Source organism: Tupaia chinensis, unplaced genomic scaffold (genome assembly GCF_000334495.1).
Source record: "Tupaia chinensis unplaced genomic scaffold, TupChi_1.0 Scaffold000228_1, whole genome shotgun sequence".
Lineage (NCBI taxonomy): Eukaryota > Metazoa > Chordata > Mammalia > Scandentia > Tupaiidae > Tupaia > Tupaia belangeri.
Genome location: NW_006159703.1, coordinates 4,463,576 through 4,490,999, shown reverse-complemented (window position 1 = coordinate 4,490,999; position 27,424 = coordinate 4,463,576). Strand labels below are relative to the sequence as shown.

General features: G+C 39.0%; 1 protein-coding gene across 1 annotated transcript in view; it reads left to right on the top strand.

Annotated features, from left to right (window-relative positions):
* HTR4 (5-hydroxytryptamine receptor 4) overlaps nucleotides 1-27,424 on the top strand; it is a 124,197-nt gene that overhangs the window by 12,236 nt on the left and 84,537 nt on the right. The window contains exons 3-5 of the mRNA XM_014587657.2: nucleotides 6,222-6,352; nucleotides 9,777-9,914; nucleotides 27,280-27,383. Of these exons, the coding sequence (XP_014443143.1) occupies nucleotides 6,222-6,352; nucleotides 9,777-9,914; nucleotides 27,280-27,383 (373 nt within the window). The remainder of the gene's footprint in view (nucleotides 1-6,221; nucleotides 6,353-9,776; nucleotides 9,915-27,279; nucleotides 27,384-27,424) is intronic.

Below are 27,424 nucleotides of genomic sequence, written 5' to 3'. Positions count from 1 at the left end.
AAAGCAAATTAAAATGCAAATCTGATTATGTACCCACTCAATGCCAACCTTCCCACTGAAGTGATGATCAGACCTATTAATAAATAGCTGGCACAGCTTCCACCCCTGCACTCATCTGACCCTGCTGGCTTCACCTGTCATGGGTCCCCTGACTCTCTGCAGCCCAGCTACATTGATCTTTCCGCTGTTGGACTAAGTCATGGAAGTCTCACTGCTGCACTTCCAGACTTATTGCCCAACATTTTCTGCCTTTTTATTAGTCAATTCCTTTTCTTCCTTTAAATTGCATTGTAGTTATCACTTCTTCAGAAAATTGTTTTCAGATCTCCCAGCAGGAGGAATGCTACCACTGTACCTCCTTTTATCAAATCCATAAGAATTATAATTTTACATATGAAGAAACTTCTAAAAGATAAATGGAAAATGGAATTAAAGTACTAGCTTATTTTGGTGTGAAAATTTGAAATCCTTGCATAATTTTCTCATAAAGCGTAGTACACTTCACCTATAAGCTTTTTGAAGACCCCACATATATGTAGTTACTGAAGTCATCTCTGTCACCTCTGGTAGCTTTTGAGCAACCTCAGAGAAGAAACTATGCCTGGCGTCTGTTCTCAGTGCCTGAAATAGAGTGAATTCTCAAATAGCCTACTGAATGAATATACAAACAATTGAATTGAAGTGATAAAGGCTCAATGAGGGACCAGTAGTTGGCTTAATGGCTATGTTGCTGGACTCCTATGTAGCCAACTGTGGTTCAAGTCCTGGACCTGGCAGCTTAAACTCACGCTGGGCACATTTGCATGCGTGCCCAAGATCCCGAGAGGAGAATAGAGGATAAGAGATCACGGTGTGGCCATCCCCCCTGAGGGAGGGGATTTTTCACTTTTTGTCTTTCTGTCTCTGTCTTTCGGGTGAGCACACATGCCCTATAGCAAAAACCTCTCCAAAATAAAAAGAAGAGAAAGGCTCAATGAACAAATTAATAAACATGCCTAGAGCTAACCTGACATTCCTTGGTCAGGCCTATTGTTGGGTCAGTGAGTTTGTTTGTTTTCTGTTTAGAGCAGAGCTACCACTCAACTGCTTGGAAAAATTAATGCTCTCATGTATGACTTATGTGGCAAGAATAGGGTGAAGTCAGAAGATTTGGGAATGTGCCAGAAGTGTAAGGGCAGATGGCATTCATAGGGGACAGACTAATGGTGCCTTATTTTTCACTTGAATAACTAATACATTAACATACAGATTCTTATAAAGTTCCAGTAATACCCCAAGTGAAGAAATCTCCCATTACCTTCCACTTCACTGCCTCAAATATTTATGATTAACAATCGGGTGTGTGTTCTTATGGCCATAACCTCTGGATTTACATTGTGTTTGCACATATCTGTCTTGTGTGTTTATATCTGTCTTCTTCTTTCCCCTCAGTTTTTATTTTCTTTCAAATATAGTATCATATTATGTATTATTCTATGACTTTTTTAAAACCTAGCCAGCCATGCGTCTTGAAGATGTTTTACTATTTTATTTTGAAGTCCCCACAGAGAGGTCTCATAAAGTTAATGGAGAAACGGAATGAAAGTACAATTTATTGGGTGAAAAATTTTGAAGTTCATGCATAGTTTTTTTCATAATGAATATTTTTCCTTAGTATAACTTTTCTTTTTTTTAAGAATTATTTTATTTAATCTTATTATTTATTTAATTTTGACCAGAGAGGGACAGAGCAAGAGAAAGAGAGAGAGAGAATGTGAGAAAGCAAGCCATCAGGTCTGGGACTCAAACCATGTAGGAGTCCAGTGACCTTAACCACCATGCCATCTGCCAGCCCTATCCTTTCATTTTAAAAATAAAATATTTCAGATATTTAAAAAAAGGTGCTGGAATCAGCAGGTGGCCTCGAGGTTAAGGTGGCTATATGCCGCATGGATGACTGTGCAGTTTGAGTCCTGGTCCTGGCAGTTTAAAAAACATGCTGAATGTATGTGTGTGTGTGTGTGCATGTATGCAACTACTCCTCTAGTTTCATTGTTTACCAAACCAGTGGTGTTTTATGATTTTTACATGTATGTGGATTCTCTCTCATCCTGTTTAACATTTGTATAACATCTCAATGTATCAAAGTGCCATGATTTCATCACTTACAGATTAGTGGAAGCTTATACTATTTCTAAGTGTTTATTTATTTATTTATTTACAAACAATATAGCAACACATACCTTTCTACATGCATCTTTGGAAATCTAAGCAAGTGTTGGAGTATGTTCCCAGAATAGCTATGTGGAAAACATGAATTCAGAATGGAGGAGAAGGGATTGCAGCATGGCCATCCCCCCCCGGGGGGTGATTTCTTGTTTCTGTCTCTCTGTCTCTGTCTTTCTGGCGAGTGCATGCACCCTATAGTAAAAACCTCTCTAAAAAATAAAAAAAAAATACTGCCAAGTTAGCATTCTAAAAGCTTTGCTATGGTGTCCATCCACAACCAGTTTTGAGAATGCCCTTTGAGTATATCTGTATCAACTCAAAAGTCTACCAGTTTACTGTTTTTCTGATCTGACAAGTAAAAATTGTATCATGTTCTTTTAAGTCGCATATTCCTAACTACTGGCAAATGTGTGTATCTTTAGGTAAGTTTTATGATAATTTGTAAAAAAAGAGTGACTTGCCAATACATATTTTGTGCCACATGCTCTATGAGAACAGGGACATATTTCTCTCATTCTCTACTATAGCCTCAAGACTAAGTATGGTAAATATATAAGGAATATTGACTAGTTAATTAACTGATTGTTTAATTGATGACTAGATCCTCATTTATACGTTAAAAAAATGGAAAAGGATACGAGAAACCTGAACTAGAAATAACCAGTGAACGAAATAAGTATCATATTGAACAAAGTAAATGGTGCTAAGAATGGTGAAGAACCCTGAAATTTTGAGGAAGAAGAACAAACAATTCCAGTGAGTTTTGAAAAAGACATTGGAACAGGAGAGGACAGACTTGTGACCTCTGTTGGATATAGTATACATAAAGTCTGGTGGTAAAAATAGAGTGATTTTCAAGAAGACATTGAAGTATCCAAAAGCAGCACATTTGCCAAAAAAGGATATAAAAGCAGGCAGTTATTAGAGCAGGTGGTATAATTATATTTCTGAGAGAGGCTACAATGGCATCATTCATGGCTTAAATTATTTAAATGCATATTTATTGAGTACTTACTATGTGCCATGAAAACCAACAGAGCCTGTGTTTATGGCCTGATAATACTGGAGGGAGACAGTTAATAGATCCTAAAACATGAAGGAACTTATAATATGTGTGATAAATACTGCAAAGGAAAATAAAGCATACAGGGGACCAGCACATAGCATGGTGGTGAAGTCACTGAACTCCCACGTGGTTGATGGCAGTTTGAGTCCTTGACCTAGAGGCTTGAAACAGGCCCAGTGCATGTGGGTGCATGTCCAAGATCCCAAGAGGAGAATGGAGGAGAAGAGATTGTCGTGGGGGGACATCCCCTGGGGAGATAATTTCTCCCTTTCTGTCTCTCCAGCTAATGCAAGTGCCCTATAGTGCCCTATAGTGCCCTATAGTAAACATCTCTCAAAAAAAAAAAAAAAAAAAAAAAAAAAGGAAAAGGAAAAAGAAAATAAAACAGTACAGGAAATCTGAAAATATCTAGGTGTGCTACATTAGTTGGGATGGTCAGGAAAACCCTCTTTAATGAGGATACCTTTGAGCAGAGACCTAACTGAAGGCAAGAAGGGAACCCAGTGGCTATTTGAGCATGAGTGTTCCAGGAAGAGAATGTAACAGTTGCACAGGTCACAGTGCATTTGACATATTGGAAAACTAGTGAGGAGACTGTTGGGGCTGGAACAGAGTAAGAAGAGGCAGCTGGTGCCAGATTCCATGTGCTCTTAGAGGTCATGATAGGAACTTGGGATATTTGGCAAGAGCTGGGAAGTCACAAAGAATCTTGAGTAGGAAACACACATCATGTCCTTCAGGTGTCAGAGATGTAACTTTGGCTTTTTTTTTTTTTTTTTTTTTTTTGAGAGGTTTTTGCTATAGGGCGCGTGCGCTCGCCAGACAGACAGAGAGAGACAGAGAGACAGAAAGCAGGAAATCACCCCCCAGGGGGGATGGCCACGCCGCAATCCCTTCTCCTCCATTCTCCTCTCGGGATCTTGGGCACGCACGCACACGCGCCCGGTGTGAGTTTAAGCCACCGGGTCCGGGACTCGAACCGCGGTCGACTACGTGGGAGGCCAGCGACATAGCCATTACGCTAACTGCTGGTCCCAGTAACTTTGGCTTTTGTGTAGAGAGTAAGTCGTAAGGATTGGGGGTTGAAGATATGAGTTTATTGGGGGGATAACTTTGTAAGAAACAAGTTAGAGATAATGGTGGTTTGGACTAATGTCAGTGCTGCTGCTGCTGAGACGAGGTCAGCTTCAGAAAACCATCATACACCACTAAAGGTTCGTCAAACGGGAGAGGGATTTTGCAAAATGTATGGTTAACAGACACATGACTGCATGATAACAAGTGAAATGAGCTTTAGGATAGGATAGCACACTGGTGACAATTTAATATATATTTACCAATAACAGCAGAGCAAATTTTGTAAGTACATAATACAAAGCAATCATGTTGGAAATTGTAAATATGTCTATTTCTTTGATTTTTTATATTCTTTGAAGTCACACTGTACCCTACAAAGATGTATAAATATATGCAAATCAGCAATTACAGTGAACATTTTAAAATAAAATAAAATGATAAAAGTTATTCTTTGTAACAATTTCAGGTGGATGAACAAAAACTAGGAGAGGATTTGTTTCTTTAAGCTTTCCAGCTTATATTATAGCTACATTTACCATTTAAAACGTTTTTTGTTTTTTACCATAGGCTTGTGTACTCACCTGAAAGAGACAGAGAGAGACATCCCCTAGTGGGGATGATCATGCCACAGTCCCTTCTCCGTCATTCTCCTCTTGGGATTTTGGACATGCATGCACATGCGCCAGGTGTGATTTTCAAGCTGCTGGGTCCAGGCCTTGAACTGTGGTCAGTCATGTGGGAGTCCAGCACTTTAAACACCAGTCCACCTGCTGGCCCTACAATTTAAAACTTTTAATGCAGGTGCGTAAATTATAATAGTAAGTGTAATAATTGGTGGGAGAGACAATACTTGCAAGTTTAATGTACTTATCAAGCAATTTTGTAAGCAAAACCAGCTTGTATTTTTAAAATGAACTTTTATGCATTTGGAGTGTAATTATACATTTGATATGAAAAATTGGGGAGAGGGACCATCAGTTAGCATAATGGTTATGTTGCTGGACTCCCACGTAGTCGACTGTGGTTTGAGTCCCAGACCCGGTGGCTTAAACTCACACCGAGCACGTGTGCATGCATACTCAAGATCCTGAGAGAACAGAGGAGAAGGGATATTTGGGATATTTGGATGACCGTCCTCCCTGGGGGGTGATTTCTCACTTTCTCTCTGTCTCTCTCTGTCTTTCTGGTGAGCACATGCACCCTATAGCAAAAAACTTCTCAAAAAAAAAAAAAATAGGGGAGAGATAGAAAAGTATAAAGAAATCATGTAAATTTTTCCAGGATAAACTTATCTAAAAATAATTATGTTGGATATATGTAACTTTAATATAGGAGTTATATGTAATATAGCTATGTAACTATGTGTAAATATTAACCTATACACATATATATATGCATGCATATATAAATATATGTATATGTGTATATGACATATATATACCAGACTTCATTTGAATTTTACTTTTTGCATTCAGGTGTTAAGAAATGATATATTTCTCTTTTCTTTTTTGTGATAGTGTGTGCCCATACATGAGAGAGAGAGAGAGAGAAGAGAGAAGCGTCTTCACACTATCGACAGGGTCTTGTACCACAGTCCACATGTCTCCAGCCCTCCAATTAATCAGGATCCGGGCACCTGTGCTTGGCCTGTTTCCAGGCTGACCCTGGAATCCAAACCCACAGTCATTTATCTGAATTCCAGCCCTGTAGGGCACTTGAATTACCACTTCACCCACAGCAGCTGGGTCAGCATATTTCTTTTAATCTCAGTATTGGTTAACTTATCTATGAATCCTTGAGCTGGCTCTCAAGGGAAAATTCAATCTCAAATAGTAATACTCTGTGAACCCTTTGCTCTTTCTGGGCCAAGGTGGACCTTTTGATTTTCAGGCCAAGCTGGCCACTTCTACCTCTACTAGGTCTCTGGAAGGCAGGAGACTGGGCTGTTTTGATGTCAAGCTTGACAGTAAGGGTCTTCGATCTTCCAGTTGGTCTCTGAGGGCATTGTGAGGGAGTGTGCTGTTCTTTATTGCTATTCTTGGAATCTACAAGGCATAGCTTTACTAACCTCTTTCCTTCCCTAGTCAGCTACTTCTGACTGTAGGTTAGGTGATTTTGCTCTGGTGCCAGAAACGTCTACTTTCAGCCTTACAATCTCAAAAACCCCATAGCCAAAGTTACTGAGAACTCGACACAGATCTTAGTTATCTGCTTGGGAAGATAACCACTTATTTCTTTTAGTCTTTTAGGATTTTAAGAAAATGGTCACATGATAATCACTCAATAGTGTTTTTTTTTTTTTTCTGGACAGTTATACACAAATACATATTTTTATAGAAAACTAAGCTTATGCTTTATTGTTTCATACCTATGTCTAGTGTCGAACAGTATTTATGAAAACTTTTCCATTATTAAATATCTTTTAAAACTAAATTTCAATGACTGCAAATTATTTATGTCACTAATACCCAAATGTAGACATTTAGGTTGTTTCTAATTTTCCCAGTTATAAGCAACATAGTTATGAGTAATAAAGTACATAAATCTTTGTGAACAGCTCTAATGATTTATTTTTTTAGGATACATTTTTAGAAGTGGAATATTTGGAGCGTGATGTTTTTAAGGCTTTTTAACATTTGTCACAAGCATTGTCTGGATATGCATTTATGTATTATTATACTGTTCTTAGGTGTACTGGGTCAGAATGCCACAGCTGACATTTTTAAATGAGCTTTATATATACTGAATGTCTGCACTCTGTGACAGAAACTGAAAGATTGGAAGATATAAAAGCGTGGAGAACAATTGCAGATACTAGATGCAGTGTGGGAGAAGGGTGGGAAATGGGGGAGGGTGAAGGAAGAGAATCAAGGAGAAAAATAAAGAAGCAAAACATTTAAGGAACACAAAAATGGAAGATTATCTGTTGATGATAATGTGTATGATAATATCTTTAGCTGGACTAATATACAGTGTATTCATGCTAGAAAAATTCATTTTACAATCTGTAATGATATGCATATAATGACTTATTTTAATATAAAATAAATTAAAATAAAGAAATAAATGAGCTAATGTCATTCGATCCTGTCTTTGGGTCTAGAGATGCCTGGTAGGATGGTACAGGAGGAGTGAGTAGAGGGTTTGACCCAGGCAGAGAATCTGGAGTTTAATCTATCCGTCCTTGGGTAATTCCACTGTCATTCTCTGCCTGCCCAATACTCCCCAACCTTCTCTCATGGATTGTGTGTGGTGGGCCATGTACACTTGTTGATGATAAGCTTGTATACAGAGCCTACTCTCCCAAAGATACTCCCTACTCCTCTTAAGCTTTTTATGGGAGATCTACATGCCCTCAGATCCTTACCTCTTTCATTTGTATACCACTTTTTATTTATTAGAGGCTTTTTTTTTTTCTGTAGGGCATATACACTCACCAGAGAAACAAAGAAAGACATAAAAACAGAAAGTGAGAAATCACTTACCCCTCCCCCCCCATGAGGGGTGGCCATGCCACAATCCCTTTTCCTCCATTTTCCTCTCAGGATTCTGGATACACATGCACATGCACTCAGTGTGTTTTAGGCTGTCGGGTTCAGGACTTGAACCATGATTGACTACATGGGAGTTCAGCAATGTAACCATTACACCATCTGCTGGTTCCTGTATACTACCTTTTAAAGTCCCTTTTCACTCCAATGAGCTTTCAGCATTTTTTTTTTTCTGTTCTATTACATTTGTTTTTCTTCCAATTACAGCTGGAAAAACTCCAGTATATTCTTACTCACCATCTCTTTTCTCTGGACACTATTTATACTTGTCATTTTAACAGCCCCCAGCCAATTTACAACATGCTGTCATGATGATCAGTCATCAGTCAAGCTGGGTATCTTGCTATACTGAGCTGGAGCACCTGTCCCAATGCAAATGCTGTTGTGTATATTTGGAATGAACAGAAAAGGTAAATTGTAATAGCTAGTGCTCATAGGGCATATACTACATGCCAGATGATATTCTATATATTTTAGATATATTTTTTAAATTCTCACAATGATTACTAGAAAGCAGACTTAGAAATGTTAGCTTTCAGAGTACAACCTGAGAAAGGCTTCTGATATTTTCTGGTGAAATTAGTTAACCCTGTAGAGATTTATATATGATGTCAACAACTCTAAGTCATCTAACCCAAAGAGGTGATCAGTGGGCTTAATGCATGTGATTCAGGGAATTTAGACATAGGATTAAATAGAACTATTGAGATGAAGAAAGACAAAAAAAGCACCTTTTTATTGATTACTAGAGTTTAACTTCTTCCAGGAGGGTTAATTTATACATCTTTTTACTTGTTTAATAAGTTTTGTTGTGCTGGGCACTGTTGATACAATAATGAATAAGAAAGCAGGCCAAGAGATGGCATGGAGGCGAAAGTGCTGAATTCCCACATGGCCTACCATGGTTTGAGTCCCAGACCCATGGCTTGAAAATCATGACAGGCATAAGTGCACATGTGCCCAAAATCCCAAGAGAAGAATGGAGGAGAAGAGATTCTAGTGTGGCCATTCCCCCAGGGGGTGATTTCCCACTTTCCCCCTCTTCTTCTCTTTCTCTGGCGAGTGCACATACCCTATGCTATAAACCTCGTAAAAAGAATAGATTAAGAAAATGGTTTGGGGCAGATCTTTACATGAATGATTATAGTGTAATAATTATGATATGATATGACTACATGGGGTGCTATAGAATTATATAGGAATAAGATAGTATTGAGGTAGAGGATGTCTTCCAAAAGAATAAAATGTTTAAACAGACTACCCAAGGACATACAAGAGCTTGGCAGGTAAAGAAGAGAAAAAAGAAGAGATTTGACATGTATGTCCCATCTCCTTGAATAGGAATTTGGGTGCTTCTCTGAGGTAGAGTTAATCAGGGAACAGTGTTGGAAATAAAGTGAGAGAGTACATAGGGACCAGGTTAAACCAGGACAAGACATGGGATTTTACCAAAAGTAATGGGAAAACCTTACAGGATTTTGAACAAGAGTGAGGAACTAGTTCTTTTGGGGGAAAAACACAACAAAATGCATTTGACTTCAGTGAGGAAAATGGTTTGGAAAGGGTAAGAATCAAGGCAAGATGATCAATTGAGAGGTAGTTTATTCACTCATTCATTCATTACACAAATATTTTTTTCAGCATTGTATTCACTAGACACTGTTTTAGGTGCTAGAAATGCATCAGTAAACAAGTTCATACTTTCAGTGATCTTACATTTAGTTAACTCTAGTGTGTGTGGGAGCACACCAGGGAACAGCTGTGTAAGGTCATTTAGTCCATGGTAAGAGCTCTGGCTTTTACTCTCAGTGGGATGACAAGCCATCTCAAGGGCAGTGAATGCGGACTGATTTGTTCCAACCTCAATGTTTTAGAAAGCTCGGTCTTTTTACGAGGTGAAGACTGGATCATACGTGAACAACAATGGGAGCAGGAATACCAGTTTGGAGGCTCTTGCAGTGAGGCATGATGTGCTGGAAACTAGAGTGATGACGGTGGGAGAGCTGGTAAAGGTCAGAATCGGGTCAAGCTCTATTTCAAGGTAGGGCTAACTACCCTACTTAGGTTGATGTATGAGAAGAAGAGGCTTGTTGAGGATGACTTCCAGGGTTTTGGCCTGAGTAAGTGGAAAAATAGATTTAGTACTTATTGAGATGGGAAGCGGATTTGAGGTAAGGGAAATCAAGAGTTCAATTTTGGACATATTAAATTTAAGCTGTCTAATAGACTAATAAATGTAGACAGAGTAGGAAATAGGCTATGAGAAGTTGTAATAGTCCTGGCAAAGGTAAAAGAAAGGCCTCAGAGCGGTAGCAGCAGACTGGAGAGAAGTAACAAGATTTCAGAGCTACTTGAAGTAGATAATGACGTAGGTAAAGGAGAAGAAAACATTAAGACGTTTGGTTTCTAGTGCGATCAGCTGAAACGGTGTTGTTTTCCGCTTAGTGAGAAAATCCAGAGGAATGAATGTCTCCCAGTTAGATAGGCACCTTTTGGCAGTCTCTTCTAGGTCTTAGTATCTCAATATTATAGTTTTCTTCAGACCAAACTTATTCCTGGTTCCAAAAAAAATATGTCATCAAACTTTTTCTTTCTTTCTTTTTTTTCTTTTTAGGGTGTGTGTACTTGCCAGGGAGAGACAGAGAGAGGAAAAGTGAGAAATCAACCCCTCTCGGGGAGAGATGGCCACACTGCAGTCTCTTCTCCTACATTCTCTTCCTAGGATTTTGGGCATACTAACACATGTCCCGTGTGGATTTCAAGCCATTGGGTCTGGGACTGAAAAGAAAGTAAATTGTTTCGGCTTTTGTAGCCATATGTCTTTGCTGTGATAGTTCAACTCTGTAGTGTGAAAACAGTCATAGAAAACACATAAGCAACTGATTGTGCTGGTTTCCAGTGACACTACTTCTGGTTTTTGTTTGTTTGTTTGTTTGTTTTGTTTTGTTTTGTTTTTAAGAGAAGTTTTTGCTATAGAGCATGTGTGCTCACATGCTCTGTGAGCAGAAAAGACAGAGCCAGAGAACCAGAAGTGAGAAATCACCCCCCCTCCCTCCCGCCAAGGGGGATGACCATACTGCAATCCTTTCTCTTCCATTCTCCTCTCGGAATTTTGGGCACACACACACACACACATGTGCCTGGTATGAGTTTCAAGCCACTGAGACCATGTGGGAGACCAGTGATATAACCATTACGCCGTCTGCTGGTCCCTTAATTTTTTTTTTTTTAACACCCAGAGGATGAGCACACTCACCAGAGAAAGACGGAAAGACAGAGACAAAGAGAGAGGGAGAAAGCACCCTCCAGTGGAGCAGAGTCATACTATAATCTCTTCACCTCCATGTCTCCATTAGGCATGCACGCCCACTCACCTGGCATATTTTTCAAGCTGCCAGGGCCAATATTCAAACTGCAGTTGGCCATGTGGGATCTGGCTTCCTTAGCCACTAGGCTATGGGGCCAGCCCTTACAATGACACTACTTCTGCAATAGAGTCTCTTTTGGCAGTTTCCTCCTTCCTCTGGACATAGGGTTTTTGACACTGTCAGAGGCAGAGGAGAGAAGAGAAACCACAGTATTTACAACAGCTGCTGACAGGATGCTGGCAACCGTGGAGAGCTGGATCAATTAGCAAGTGGGACCAGTGATGAAGGCCAGCTAAAACAAAGGGAGAGAGAGCAGGGTGTTATCAGAGTGTGGGAAATTCCACTTTTCCTTGATCACTTCTCCTCTGGGTAAATGATTGACCATAGTAGAAAGGCCACATGTGGTGTACCTCTTTTCTCTGCATTGGATTTCTCATAATCACAGGAATAATTTTTGAGGAAAGGATCAGCTGATAAATAAAAACAGGCCAAATATTTTAAATCCAAAAGGAAGATATTTCTGTGCCTGGTGGGCATGTTCCTAGACAAGTATAGATGAAGAATGTTTGCAAAAGAAACTAGAGGCCCTATGCTGAAACCATATATTAAAAAAATATTATATTGGAGGGATGAGCAGTTAGCGTAAATGGCAGTTTGCATCCCGGACCCGGTGGCTTAAACTCACATCGGGCGCGTGTGCGTGCGTGGCCAAGATCCCGAGAGGAGAATGGAGGAGAAGGGATTGCTGTGTGGCCATTCCCCCTGGGGGGTGATTTCTCATTTTCTGTCTCTCTGTCTCTCTCTGTCTTTCTGGTGAGTGCACGCGCCCTATGGCAAAAACCTCTCCAAAAAAAAAAAAAAAAAAAAAAAAAGAAAGAAAGAAAGAAAGAAAAGAAAATATTATATTGGAAAGAAAACAGTCTATCTCTGTTACCACTTGCTCAGTTTCCATTTTGGAAGAATGGGTTTTCTTAAAGTGCAACCCACCTCTAAGGTCTTATTTACTGTCACAATAGTTTAGCATTTTATTTCCAAGAAGAATGGAATATCTGGTACTTAATGCACTGTTGTGATCAGAACGCCTCAAATATAGATTTTTCCTGGTGTATCTGTTCTGGCTTGGCTTTTGTTCCTGCATGGCCTCTCAGAAAAGTGTCTTTGATCTTGGTATCCTTTGTATTCTCTGCAGCTTTTAACTCCATTATACTCTCTACAGATAAATCCCTTTGGGCTTTGAAGTTTTTCTCAGGCCCCCTGTGTGTGATCTTTCAGGTCCTCCAAAACTCTATTAAGAGGTTGCCACAGAACTTGACTCCCTATGTCTGCAGTTTGAAAATGCCTAAACTTCACTAGCTGTGCACCATCCACCCCCTTACTTTGCCACCCTCCACCATAGCTTTTTCAAAGATATTCAAAAAAAGAGTTCATTTAGAATTACATAGAAATTGCATTAGGCATAATTTCTAATAGAACTTATTTCTTTTTTTCTTACCATTTTCAAAAGCCAGCCTGTTTTTACAAGGCATATTAAGTTGTCACCATCAACGTTTAGGATCTTAAGTTTCTAGACAGAAAGTAAAACTCTAGCATGTTTTTTTTTTTAAAGGAAATTTCATTCAATTCCAAATTAGCATGTTTAAAATTTAGTGAGAAAAGCACTGGACTTGCTGTCAGGATGTGTGGGTTTGAATCCCAGCCCAACTTCATAGTTAAGTCTTTTAACCATACCAAGCGCCAGTTGTTTTTTTTTTTTTTCCTAAAAAAGGAGCATCATAATGTTAGATCACATGATAATTATGAAGATTAAATGAGCCAACATTAAAAAAAAAAAACCTTAGTGCATTGTTTGCCATATGGTAGGCGCTAAATAAATCAATGTCAAAATCTACCCACGTCCAAGAAGGAAGTTCCAAATCAAGAAGTGAAAGAACATTATTTGCAATTGGGGAATGAAGGTTAAGATGAAGGGCATTCCTTACATGGTTCTAGGTCCATTTTCTCAGTTCTAGGTTCATTTTCTCATAGTCTCCAGGGCAGCAGTAGCAGCAACACCTGGGAATTTGCTTTAACTACAAAATTCCAGATACACAAATTTAGAAACTGTATGGGCAGATCCAGCAAACTGTGCTTTAACCAAGCCTTTCAGGTGATTCTAATGCTTGCTGGTGATTCTGAAACTTCACTGCTATGCTTCTTATTATGGAAAAATTCTATGTATGTTATTTTATTTCACCTTATATTTAAAAAAAAGGATTTGGGAAAAATTCTGTAGAAAAAATAATTAACTAGGATACCTAAAAACTTACTGAAAGAACTCAGTGTAACATAAGTCAAATGATAAATACTTTCTCCTTGAAGAAAAAAGGTTGTACCTACCAAGTATGTATAACATCTAGTGCATATCTGAAATGTGGAAACAAATGAAGACCACACACATGAAAACCAATAGAAGTTATTTATTCAGAGTATGCTGTATTATAAGCGAGTCAGCCACCATCCTTCGCATTTAGCAAAATCTCAAAGACAAGCAAGGGAGTAGAAAAGTTTCACAGTGAAGCAAGAAAGAAGGGCAGTAGCTTATGTCCCAACTGAAGATTACTGGGACAGGGAAGCAAGAGGTACACTAGTAAGAAGTGGAGTATCTTATAAATTTGGCTTGGGTTTTGTTTGGGGAGCATATCTGGCATTATGTGCTTGGTCTTCTGTTGAAAGTAGGTAGGAAGGGAAAATAAGAAAACTGGTACTCATTGATTAAGACTTAACTATTTGAAGCTAGTTGCTGCAGAGATTGTCACAGTTTTATTATTATTTTTTATCTTTTTCTTTTTTGGGGGAGAGGTTTTTGCTATAGGGCACGTGCGCTCGCCAGACAGACAGAGAGATAGAAAGCAAGAAATCACCCCCCAGAGGAGATGGCCACGCCGCAATCCCTTCTCCTCCATTCTCCTCTCGGAATCTTGGGCACGCACGCACATGCACCTGGCGTGAGTTTAAGCCACCGGGTCCGGGACTCGACCCGCGGTTGACTACGTGGGAGTCCAGCAACATAGCCATTACACTAACTGTTGGTCCCACAGTTTTATTATTATATATGGTCTGGTCATTGAACTGGGAGGAAAAGAATGCATATATTTAAAGAAAATTACATATACTCTTTTTTTTGTGGGGGGATTTAAAGAAAATTACATATACTCTTTTTTTTTGTGGGGGGGGGAGGATTTTTATGGTAGGGCACATGTGCTCACCAGAGAAACAGAGAGACAGAGACAGAAAGCAAGAAATCACCCCCCCCCCGAGGGGATGGGCAAGCTGCAGTCTCTTCTCCATTCTCCTCTCAGGATGTTGGCATACAGTCACTTGTGCCCGACGTGTGTTTCAAGTTGCTGGGTCCAGGACTTGAATCACAGTCAGCCATGTGGCTTCCAGCCCCTCAGCCACTAGGCCATCTGCTGGCCAAAGAAAATTACATATACTCTTAAATGTTTAACCTACATCATTGCTCAAGTTATTTGTTATAGGGGAAATAATTAATATATTATGGACTGTACTGTAATTTCTACTTTAAATTAAATTAAATTATAAATATTATCAATACAAATATAGTTTGAGTTGAACTCTCCTATACAGACTCCAACTATCATAGATTTTGTTTATAGCAAATAATAAAGGTCATGAAGAAAGTGTGTACTGTATGAACCCTCCAAATTGACTGTGAAAACTATGCCACCTTTGCACCCTTCCTCTTTCCCCACCCTAGAGTAACACTGTATAAGCCCTGAGAAGGAAGGGCTTAAGTTAAACCCTGTCAATTTTTACCTGAGATGGTCATACTGACCCTTAACTAGGATAACATCTTATGCTGCTGTGCTGTGTCTCCCTGACGTCACTGGCGGTGAGAAAGAAAAGACTAACAACCTTCAGCCCCAGTGCCTGGGTAGTCATGACTGCAAGCAGGTGACTTGCTCTGCCAGGCCTCCAGCACTGGGCAGTCATGTCTATCCCCAAGTGACTTGCTCCCCCTAAAGTTTGTCCATATTATTTAGCTTGTCTTCTATACCTTGAAAACGTTCCGTCTTTGGGAATGAGGTGGAGTCTGCTGTTTGTGAGGATCACTCTCATTCTTCTCCCATTTTGTAAATTACCCTCTGGTATTAAACTTCTTTTAAATGCTTTATGGAATTGCCTGCTTCATCTTTTAATTTCAGAGTCCCTTCAAACAATGACATAATTATTTATAAACAGCGATGTCTACTATCAAAGCAAACATGGCGCTGGAAAAAGTGGAAGAGGTAAATATGACTGACTTCAAGGATATTGCAATAGAGAGAGAGAAAAGAATGCAGTCTGAATGCAACCCAGGAACAAAGAGCAGGAGAATTTTTAAGAAGTGGAATACAGAGAGAGGGGTGAGGCGTTGAATTATATAGGCCATTTGTATTTTGCTAATTATCTTATCCCAAAGGAAAAATAAACTTGTTTGTATCTTCATGATAGAAGGTAGTTTTAGAACTTGGAGCAAGGTCCCCACTGAAGTTAGGCTCCTGCCCTCCCATGAAGTCTGAGAGACTGGGGCACTCAAGGTCTTTCTTAATGATTACATTTCAAAGGGATGACTTCTGCAGCCTAGAGAAAGACAGTCCTAGCTTGTAAAACAGGCAAGAGACTTTTTAAAAGATTTACATTTTAAAGGGTCAGAGAAGGAATTTATAATTACAAGTTTTCTAAAGTAAATGCTCTAAAAATAGAAAATCAGAACCTCAAGTCAAGAAGATGCTTGTCTCAAGTTTAGTCAAGCTAATGACTAAACTTGGTCATTAGCTGACTTAGTCATTAATGAATTATTTATCATTATGCAAAACATCTAGGAAATACCAGGGACCTTACATTTAGGACAGCAAGTGGCATAATGGTTACCTCACTGGACTCCTACAATAGTCGACTGCGGTTCGAGTCCCAGACCCGGCGGCTTAAACTCACGCCGAGTACGTGTGCATGTGTGCCCAAAATCCCAATAGGAGAATGTTGGAGAAGGGATTGTGGCGGCCATTCTCCTTGGGGTGGTGCGATTTCTTGCTTTCTGTCTCTCTGTCTCTCTGTGTCTCTGGCAAGTGCACACACTCTTTTTAAGTCAGGATGACTGCATTCTGTGCACCAAACTTTCTGTCTCTCTGTCTCTCTGTGTCTCTGGCAAGTGCACACACTCTATAGCAAAAATCTCTCAAAAAAATAGATTAATAAAATTCACACTAGAAAAAAATAATCAAATTTCAAGTCGGCTCTTTTTAAGTCAGGATGACTGCATTCTATGCACCAAATGTTGAGAAGTAAGAAAATGAAGCATAGTTTTCTCTCATTTACATGCAGTTAGGAGGGATTGTCTAGTGGTTGACAGGATGGCTGAAGAAAGCTCTTGCATAGGGAGTATTTTGAACTGCCTAGGATCTTTTGTGGATGTGCTACGTGTATTTCCAAAGCTATTTCTCAGGCAGGTGGTATTCATAATAGTTGGGAAAGAAGGTTCTTTATGTAGAGATCATTGGTCCAATAATGGAGTCCTCTTATCTAGCATAATTTTATTGCAACATTCAGTACATAAAAAAAATAGAAGAATTGTTATAGTTGTCCTGCCTCCTTGCTGAGTGTCTTTTCTGGAAGTGACTCTGCAATAGTTCCAGGGGACTATCAAGGCATGTTTTTCTTGTTTGTTTGTTTAGTCGCTAGACATTTTCTTTGCTTTCAGCATTCATGACATCACACTCACCTGTATATTTTTTCCAGTCTCCTCTGGTGGGTCTTTCTTTTCTATTGTGTGTCTTAGCACTGGAGTTTAAGACCCTGTCCCACTTTTTGGGTGACCACATCCCTCTCCAAAGTTCTAAATCCCACGGAAGTTCTGGCAGTCCCAAGTGTATTTTCTGTCTAGTCATCCCTTCTGAGCCCCAGGTTCACACAGTCAGTTGTCTGTTTGACATCTCCATGTGAATGTCTTACAGGCATTTCACACTTAACCTGCTTTCTCATCTTATTAAATTGTGCCAACATTTGTTTGGATATGAAAATCAGAAACATAATTTTTATATTTGCTTTGTCCCATATACCTGGAAAATCTATTATTCTGATCTGTCGTTTAATCCCTCTGTACACCTCCATTCCACTCTCTTCTCTTTTTCTCATGGTTTTCATCCTACTCTGAACAACTCTCCTCTTTTTTCTGGTCTCCTGCAAGGACTTGGCAGGTTTACTTATTTGCTTGTACATTTTTACAACCCCCCAGATTTCAGCACTTCTGTGTCTTCTCATTCATATTCTAATAGAACATAGGCTTTTTAAAAATAATTATTAGGGACCAGCAGATGGCATGGTGGTTAAGGGTGTTGGACTCCCACATGGCCAACTATGGTCTGAGTCTCAGGCCTGGTGGCTTGCTTTCTCACTTTCCCTCTCTCTCTCTCTCTGTCCTTCTCTGGTCAAATTAAAGTAAATAAATAAATAAAGTTAAATAAAATACTTTTTAAAAAGAATGATTTATTTAATAATACTTATTATTATTTGCTGTAGAACACATGTGCCCACCAGAAAGAGACAGAGAGAGGGAGAGTGAGAAAGCAAGTCACTGGGTTTAGGACTCAAACTGCCATTGGTCATGTGGGAGTTCAGTACCTTAAACACCACACCATCCATTGGCCCTGATCATAAACTTTTCACCAGAGCATAATAAAGCTCTCAAGGTCTGGCTCCTGACTAGTTTTCTGCATTCATCTCAGATTGCTTTATCCCTTGCTCACTCCCTCCAATAGTGGATGTGAAACATCTTTCCTGTCTCATGGTCTTTGCACTTACTTTCCACTATGAATGTGCTTCTCATGGTTCCTCTGACTTTTGAATCTTTTGCAGGTGTCACAACTCAACTGTAGTTGAGGTGACTTCTAATGTTCCTCTGTAACTCAATTGTTCTCCATCACACTATCATCTTTATGGCTTCCACATTCTTGCTACTCCAAGTGTGATTCAAGAACCAGCAGTATCAGCATCACCTAGGAGCCTATTAGAAATGCAAAATCTCAACTCTGCCCAGGCCTAAAAATTAATCTGTATTTTAACGAGATACTCAGTGGATGAATATAAACATTAAGATCTGAGAAGTACAACTCTGAAGCACTGATTACAAGCTGTACGTATTCCTTTAACTGTGTGTTTGCTTCTTGTCCATTTCTGTAGAGTAAACTCCAGGAGAGCAGGAACTTGCTGTATTTACTTTACTGTGTGTCTGTTACTTGGCACAGTTCTTGGCATAGAGTGGACACTCAGCACCTTTAATTAAATGAGAAATTTAATCTACCTTTAATTGATCTATGACGAAACTAAGGCTTAGAGGAGGCAAATTCATTTTTTGAAGTCACACAATTGATTATTAAAGCCAGAGCAAAAAATAAAAAAGAATGATGTTTTGAAAATGTATTCTTGACTTTCAAGAAAGTGTGCATACCAGTGTGTGTTGTAGGAAAGGGGGGGGACATGAGGGAGTGTAATAAAGCATAACCCCCAACTTTCTTTGCTATTGCCTATAGACTTCTGATATTGATAACAATAATTACTTGTGTGTAGCCTATCATGTCATTTATAATACATTTTCATGTGCACTATGTAAATTTATCTAGAATTAATATCTTTATGTTTTCTTCCATTAAAGACAGAAAATAGCAAAGACAGCCAGAAAGTTTGTGAAGTTTCTTTATTAATGTAGCAAAAGGTCACCAAAAAGACAAAGGAAGTGAAAGTAAAATTTCTCGTAAGATTAGCTGTCAAAGAACCAATTTAGTGGAGTGGACAGCTTGGCCAAATAAGAACTGTCTGGCGATGTTTGACAGAAATCCCAGAGGGTGTTAGAGGCAACCTGAGGGTCTAGTATGGATTTTGCAAAAGTGGGTTCTAATTTATTTTAATTATCTTTACTGGACATACATTTAGCTCAATGGACAGTTATGCCTAATTTAAAAAGCTTCTGCAGTTAAATTTTGCTCGTCCCTCACAGTTGAACGTTTAGCTATTTCTAGCTCCTAATTGGCATGCCACAAATGAACCATAACATTAAGCTCGGAGGGTCTCTAACCCTGACATTTCCTCTCTACTTGAAATATGCATTCTCTGGAGCTGGAGATGTTCACAGACATTCTGAATTTGTTTCTTCATTTACAAGAGTAGGCAGTATAGGGGAGAGGGCCCATTTCCTAGTGAAGGTGTGGATGATGGAGAAACTTTGTTTTAATGGTTTGTCCAAATCATAGACCATCGACAAGAAAGGGACTAAAAGTCACCCAGGCCCCTAATTCGGGAACTCTCAACAGTATCTTGACATACAGCTATCGATGTATTCTTTTTTTAATTATTACTGTGATAAAATATAAATAACATACAATTTGCCATCGATATGTAAAATGATCATTTTAAGTACATTTGCAATGATGTACAACTACTACCATTCTCCATTTTCAGAATTTCTCATCATCCCACACAAAACTGTACCTATTAAATAAGTCTCCGTTTCTCCTTTGCTCCGAGTCTTTGATAACTGCTGTTCTACCATCTTCTAAGATCCTCTTGTAAATAGAAACATACAGTATTTGTCTTTTTGTATCTGATTTATCACACTTGAAATAATGTTTTCTAGTGTCATTCATCTTGCAGTATGTATTGGACTCCATTCCTTTTTATGGTAAAATGATATTCTATAGTATGTATATATCACATTCTGTTTATTCACTTATCTGTTAATGGATACTTGAGTTGTTTCCACATTTGGGCAGTTGTAAATAATGCTGCTAAGGATATTCATAAGTATCTGTATTTCTGCCTTCAGGCCTGGTGACTTGCTTTCTCACTTTCCCTCTCTCTCTCTCTCTGTCCTTCTCTGGTCAAATTAAAGTAAATAAATAAATAAAGTTAAATAAAATACTTTTTAAAAAGAATGATTTATTTAATAATACTTATTATTATTTGCTGTAGAACACATGTGCCCACCAGAAAGAGACAGAGAGAGGGAGAGTGAGAAAGCAAGTCACTGGGTTTAGGACTCAAACTGCCATTGGTCATGTGGGAGTTCAGTACCTTAAACACCACACCATCCATTGGCCCTGATCATAAACTTTTCACCAGAGCATAATAAAGCTCTCAAGGTCTGGCTCCTGACTAGTTTTCTGCATTCATCTCAGATTGCTTTATCCCTTGCTCACTCCCTCCAATAGTGGATGTGAAACATCTTTCCTGTCTCATGGTCTTTGCACTTACTTTCCACTATGAATGTGCTTCTCATGGTTCCTCTGACTTTTGAATCTTTTGCAGGTGTCACAACTCAACTGTAGTTGAGGTGACTTCTAATGTTCCTCTGTAACTCAATTGTTCTCCATCACACTATCATCTTTATGGCTTCCACATTCTTGCTACTCCAAGTGTGATTCAAGAACCAGCAGTATCAGCATCACCTAGGAGCCTATTAGAAATGCAAAATCTCAACTCTGCCCAGGCCTAAAAATTAATCTGTATTTTAACGAGATACTCAGTGGATGAATATAAACATTAAGATCTGAGAAGTACAACTCTGAAGCACTGATTACAAGCTGTACGTATTCCTTTAACTGTGTGTTTGCTTCTTGTCCATTTCTGTAGAGTAAACTCCAGGAGAGCAGGAACTTGCTGTATTTACTTTACTGTGTGTCTGTTACTTGGCACAGTTCTTGGCATAGAGTGGACACTCAGCACCTTTAATTAAATGAGAAATTTAATCTACCTTTAATTGATCTATGACGAAACTAAGGCTTAGAGGAGGCAAATTCATTTTTTGAAGTCACACAATTGATTATTAAAGCCAGAGCAAAAAATAAAAAAGAATGATGTTTTGAAAATGTATTCTTGACTTTCAAGAAAGTGTGCATACCAGTGTGTGTTGTAGGAAAGGGGGGGGACATGAGGGAGTGTAATAAAGCATAACCCCCAACTTTCTTTGCTATTGCCTATAGACTTCTGATATTGATAACAATAATTACTTGTGTGTAGCCTATCATGTCATTTATAATACATTTTCATGTGCACTATGTAAATTTATCTAGAATTAATATCTTTATGTTTTCTTCCATTAAAGACAGAAAATAGCAAAGACAGCCAGAAAGTTTGTGAAGTTTCTTTATTAATGTAGCAAAAGGTCACCAAAAAGACAAAGGAAGTGAAAGTAAAATTTCTCGTAAGATTAGCTGTCAAAGAACCAATTTAGTGGAGTGGACAGCTTGGCCAAATAAGAACTGTCTGGCGATGTTTGACAGAAATCCCAGAGGGTGTTAGAGGCAACCTGAGGGTCTAGTATGGATTTTGCAAAAGTGGGTTCTAATTTATTTTAATTATCTTTACTGGACATACATTTAGCTCAATGGACAGTTATGCCTAATTTAAAAAGCTTCTGCAGTTAAATTTTGCTCGTCCCTCACAGTTGAACGTTTAGCTATTTCTAGCTCCTAATTGGCATGCCACAAATGAACCATAACATTAAGCTCGGAGGGTCTCTAACCCTGACATTTCCTCTCTACTTGAAATATGCATTCTCTGGAGCTGGAGATGTTCACAGACATTCTGAATTTGTTTCTTCATTTACAAGAGTAGGCAGTATAGGGGAGAGGGCCCATTTCCTAGTGAAGGTGTGGATGATGGAGAAACTTTGTTTTAATGGTTTGTCCAAATCATAGACCATCGACAAGAAAGGGACTAAAAGTCACCCAGGCCCCTAATTCGGGAACTCTCAACAGTATCTTGACATACAGCTATCGATGTATTCTTTTTTTAATTATTACTGTGATAAAATATAAATAACATACAATTTGCCATCGATATGTAAAATGATCATTTTAAGTACATTTGCAATGATGTACAACTACTACCATTCTCCATTTTCAGAATTTCTCATCATCCCACACAAAACTGTACCTATTAAATAAGTCTCCGTTTCTCCTTTGCTCCGAGTCTTTGATAACTGCTGTTCTACCATCTTCTAAGATCCTCTTGTAAATAGAAACATACAGTATTTGTCTTTTTGTATCTGATTTATCACACTTGAAATAATGTTTTCTAGTGTCATTCATCTTGCAGTATGTATTGGACTCCATTCCTTTTTATGGTAAAATGATATTCTATAGTATGTATATATCACATTCTGTTTATTCACTTATCTGTTAATGGATACTTGAGTTGTTTCCACATTTGGGCAGTTGTAAATAATGCTGCTAAGGATATTCATAAGTATCTGTATTTCTGCCTTTTTTTTTAATTGCCATAGGACATGTGTGCTTAATTGAGAGAGAGGAGAGGGAAAGAAGAAACCTCTCAGGGAAACTCCCAATAGGACATGGTTATGCCATAATACCTTTTCCTCTATTTCTTCATCCCATCACGATTTGGGACATGCATGTACATGCACCTGATATGTTTTTCAAGCTGCCAGGGCTGGAATTTGAACCACAGTCAGTCATGTGGGATCTGGGTCTATATGCACAGGGCTTAAACACTGCTACGAGGCCAGCTCTGTATTCCTCCTTTCAAGTCTTTTGTGTATATACCTGGAATTGAGCTGCTGGATCATATATGGAGTCATTCTATGTGTAACCGTTTGAGAAGCCATGAAACTGTTTTCCACAGCGGATACATCATTTTACATTCCCACTGGCAGTGGACAAGGGTTCTGATTTCCCCACATTCACATTAACACTTGTTATTTTCTGTTTTATAATTGTCATCCTAGTGCATGTGAAGTAGTTCCTCATGCATCCAGGTATTAGTTCTTTATTTTCTTTTTTATATTCAATCACTATATATCATTACATGACAGCTTGAAAAATGAATTTTCCCAGCTTGAATATACTGTATATTAGTTCAGTTAAATATATTACCATCCATAGATAATTTATCATGTTTGTGCACCTTAAATGTCTTGCTTCTTTCTTTTCCCTCTTGATTCCATTCTCCTTATTTTCCCCCATTTCCCACCCTCCTCCCACACTATCTCTAGTATCCACACTTGTTCTGTATGCTTCTGTATCTTTCAGTCTTTCAGTTTCTACTGAAGAGTGCAGACATTCAGTGTATATTAAGTGGGGACATGTAATGCCTTTCTTTCATGGTCTGGCTTGCATCGCTCAGCAGGTATTCTTAAAATTCACTTTCTATCAGATTCTAGAGTCTCCTTTTTTATGGCTGAGTAATATTCACAGTATATATTTGCCACACTTTTTTGATCCACTCATTTGTGGACATTTGGGTTGGTTCCATGCCTTAACAATTATGGCAAATACCACAATAAACATGGATATGAAAATACTTTTCTCATTGAGTGCATTCCTATCCTTTGAGTGGTACTCAGGAGTGGAATTGCTGGCTCATATGGTGGTTCTATTTGAAGGCCTTTGAGGAACCTCCATATTGTTCTCCACAGTGGCTATACTCATTTACATCCCCACCAACAGACTAGGAGAGTTCCCTTTTCACCACATCCAGGTTCTTAAATGCTCCCTATGCCAAGGAGTTCAAAGTAATACCAGAAAAACAATGTAGATCCTCTTAAATTATTAAAAGGTTTTTATTATCCATTACTAAATTTTGTCTCCCTCTACTATGTTTCTCAACCCTGGTTATTATACACTGAAATCACTTGGGAGCTTTTAAAAATTCTTATATTAAGGCTGCAACTCAGACCAATTAAATCAGCATTTCTGGGGGTGGAACCTCAACTTTAGCATTTCTAAGGCTCCCCAGGTGATTTCAATATGTGAGTAAGGGTGCAAACTGCTGCTTAACTCAGTGAGTCTACTTGGTCCCACAAATTGTGCAACATAAGAAGTAAAACCTTGGAATCAGGGAAAAGAAAAGCAAAACGTTCAATGGACACAAAAATGAAAATTCATCTGTCGATGACAATGTGTATGATATCTCTGGCTGGACTAACATACTGTGTATTCACGCTGGGAAAATTTATTTTCTATGTTGTAAAGATACAGAGTGATCGGGACCAGCAATTAGAGTAATGGCTATGTCGCTGGACTCTCATGTAGTCGACTGTGGTTTGAGTCCCAGACCCGGTGACTTAAACTCATGCCAGGCATGTGTGCGTGCATGCCCAGTGATTGAATGTAAGAAAATAAGAAAAAATTCAATTAAAAATGAAAAAGATGTAGTAACCTTAGCACTGAGCCTTCTCTAACAACCACTCTTCAATAGCCAACCTCTCACTAGAATATATACCAGCTGACATCTTGCCTATTTTCATCTGTACCTATTTATTGTCTGCTCTCCGTTTTACTTGTTGGTATTTTTCTAGGACATCTGACAATGCTTAATACAGAGTAGGTGCTTAGAAAATGTTGTCGATTGAAAATTGCATAAATCCACTCTCATTTCAAATGGCAGCCCTTTAGATAGTTAAAAATAGCCTTTGTACTTCCCTCAGCACTGGGCTGTCTCTGCTCTTGTAAGTAAAATCTGTACTTTCAACTAGTTTTCAAAAAGTCATTGAAGAATAAATCTCACCATTATAAACACAATCAATCTTTTTTTATTATTCAATCAGCAAATAATCAAGCTCTTACATGTATTACAATACGAGGGACTTCAAAAAGTTTGTGGAAAAATGAATTAAAGTACGAGTTTTTTTGCAACATTTGAAAACCATGCGTAGTTTTTTTTTTTTAATAATATACACTTTCCACAAACTTTTTGAAGCCCCATAGTATACCTATATATTACACATACTATAGACCAGACATTCTGCCAGGCTCTGGGAAGAGTGGTGAAAAAGATAACCATTCTGAGAGGGTGAGGTACAGGAAATAATTAATAACAGAAGCCATTTCAGATCATGATAAATGCTGAAAAGATAATGAAAAATGTTTCTTGGCTTGGATATTCAATTAGATTGAATTTAATCTGAGACTTGAGTGACAAGAAACCAGACACTGAAGGAGCATTCCAGAAAGAAGGCATATAAAAGCCCTGGGGGTGAGCACATTTCAGAAAGTTTCTGAGAAGGGCAAGGAAAAGACTTCTATCACTCTACCTCAATTAGCATGCCAAGTCGAAATTAGCTTTTGGTGGCCACATCACCTTGTTGAGGTTTTCTCTTGTTGAATGAAATCCTCCCTGTCCAGCGCTGTTGGTAGTGGAAACGTTAAGTATGAATATGCCTAGAATTTCTTCTCATCTGAGCCCGAGCCATAAACATGTCAATCAATAAATCAATCTATAAAAACACTTCTCAGCAGAGTGGAGGGACTCTCATGTTCTAAACCCCTGCAGAAATGATTCTTTATTCCGACTGGCACTTGGTCTTCAGTGCCAGACTCATAGAAGAAGTCGCAGACAAAGCCTAGACTTGGCAGGCTGCTGCCCTTTGGGGCTGGTGGTCATCTTGATTTTCCATTAAAGTTGCTCTGTAAAGACAGATAATTCTTGATCCTGGGCCCCTGTGTTCTTGGAGTGAGCTCCCTGAATGAGCAGCAGACTTTCTCAGCAGCTACTAGCATGTGGTAACAATTCAGCTCCCCTTTCTGGGCCCCGGTTTTCCCAGTTGACACGTGGAGTGTGGGTTTGGGAATTCTAAGATCCTTTGAAATTTCATTTAAAAGAATATTTTATTGCAGTATAAAAATTTAAAACTTTTCCATAGCTTCTGAATAACAGTAGATGTTTTTGTTCATTTTTTAGAGATTTTTGCTATAGGGTATGTGTGCTAATTAGAGAGACAGAGAGACAGGAGCCATCTGCTGGTCCCAACAGTAGATATTTTGCTTTCATCAATAAGAATCACTCACGGGACCAGCAGTTAGCATAATGGCTGTGTCGCTGAATTCCTATGTAGTTGACCGCAGTTAGAGTCCCGGACTCGGTGGCTTAAACTCACGCTGAGTGCGTGTGCATGTGTGCCCAAGATCCCAAGAGGAGAATGGAGGAGAAGAGATTGCTGCATGGCCATCCCCCTTGGGGGTGATTTCTCGCTGTCTCTCTGTCTCTCTCTGGCTTTCTGGCGAGCACACACACTCTATAGCAAAAACCTCTCCAAAAGAAAAGTCATGAGTCATTCACTTCTAAGTTAGAAAACAAAATTCTGAGTTTAAACTGGGAAGGCAACACTTGTATGGTCAAATCAAATTCAAAAGTTTACAATAACAAGAATTTGAACTGTGAAATAAAAGGACCTATGTCTATAGAAATGTAGTTCAGGCCAGTGAAAAGAGTTCCTGATTAGCAGCCATCTTTCCAATGACTTCAAGGATCTCTGATCAGTCTGTCCTACGAAATGATTAAAGGAAAATTTCCCAGCCATGGTCTTCTCTTCCAGAGGCAGCCCACCTATAGCTTGAGTTGGAGTGGGATACTGAAAACGAGGTGGCCCTTGAATTTGTGCTTACCCTGTTCAGATTACTGTCATTCATTCATCCAGCACCATGTTTTCTTCATCTGATACATGTGAATGACACATCAAAAATAAATCAGTGAAGGGAACCAGCAGTTAGCGTAATGGCTATGTCGCTGGACCCCCACGTAGTCGACCGCGGTTCGTGTCCCGGACCCGGTAGCTTAAAACTCACGCCGGGCGCGTGTGCGTGCGTGCCCAAGATCCCGAGAGGAGAATGGAGGAGAAGGGATTGCGGCGTGACCATCCCCCCTGGGGGGTGATTTCTCGCTTTCTGTCTCTATGTCTCTCTCTGTCTGTCTGGCAAGCGCACGTGCCCTACAGTGAAAATCTCTCCAAAAAAAAAAAAAAAAAATCAGTGAATAAAACAGCCATGCTCTGTGCCTTGTGGAACTTACATCTAGTTAGGGAGGTGGGCAAAGCAGGTGTCAACCAAGTAAGTACCTTTCTGAGTACAAACTGAGGTAAGTGACCTGAAGGAAAGCCACCGTTTTCTGATGTAGAGTCACTGTGCAATCTCAGGCTAGTTAATTCACCTCTCTGAGCCTCATCCTCCTTATGATGTAGGACCTAATCAGGATACACATTGAGGAATGGATACAGACTCCGGTCTGCATTAAATGCAGGATCATTGTGTTGGAATATTTGATGGTGAAGTTACCTTCCCAAAGGTCAATGAGGAAAAGAAGAATTTTCTTTCTTGTGTTTCTGA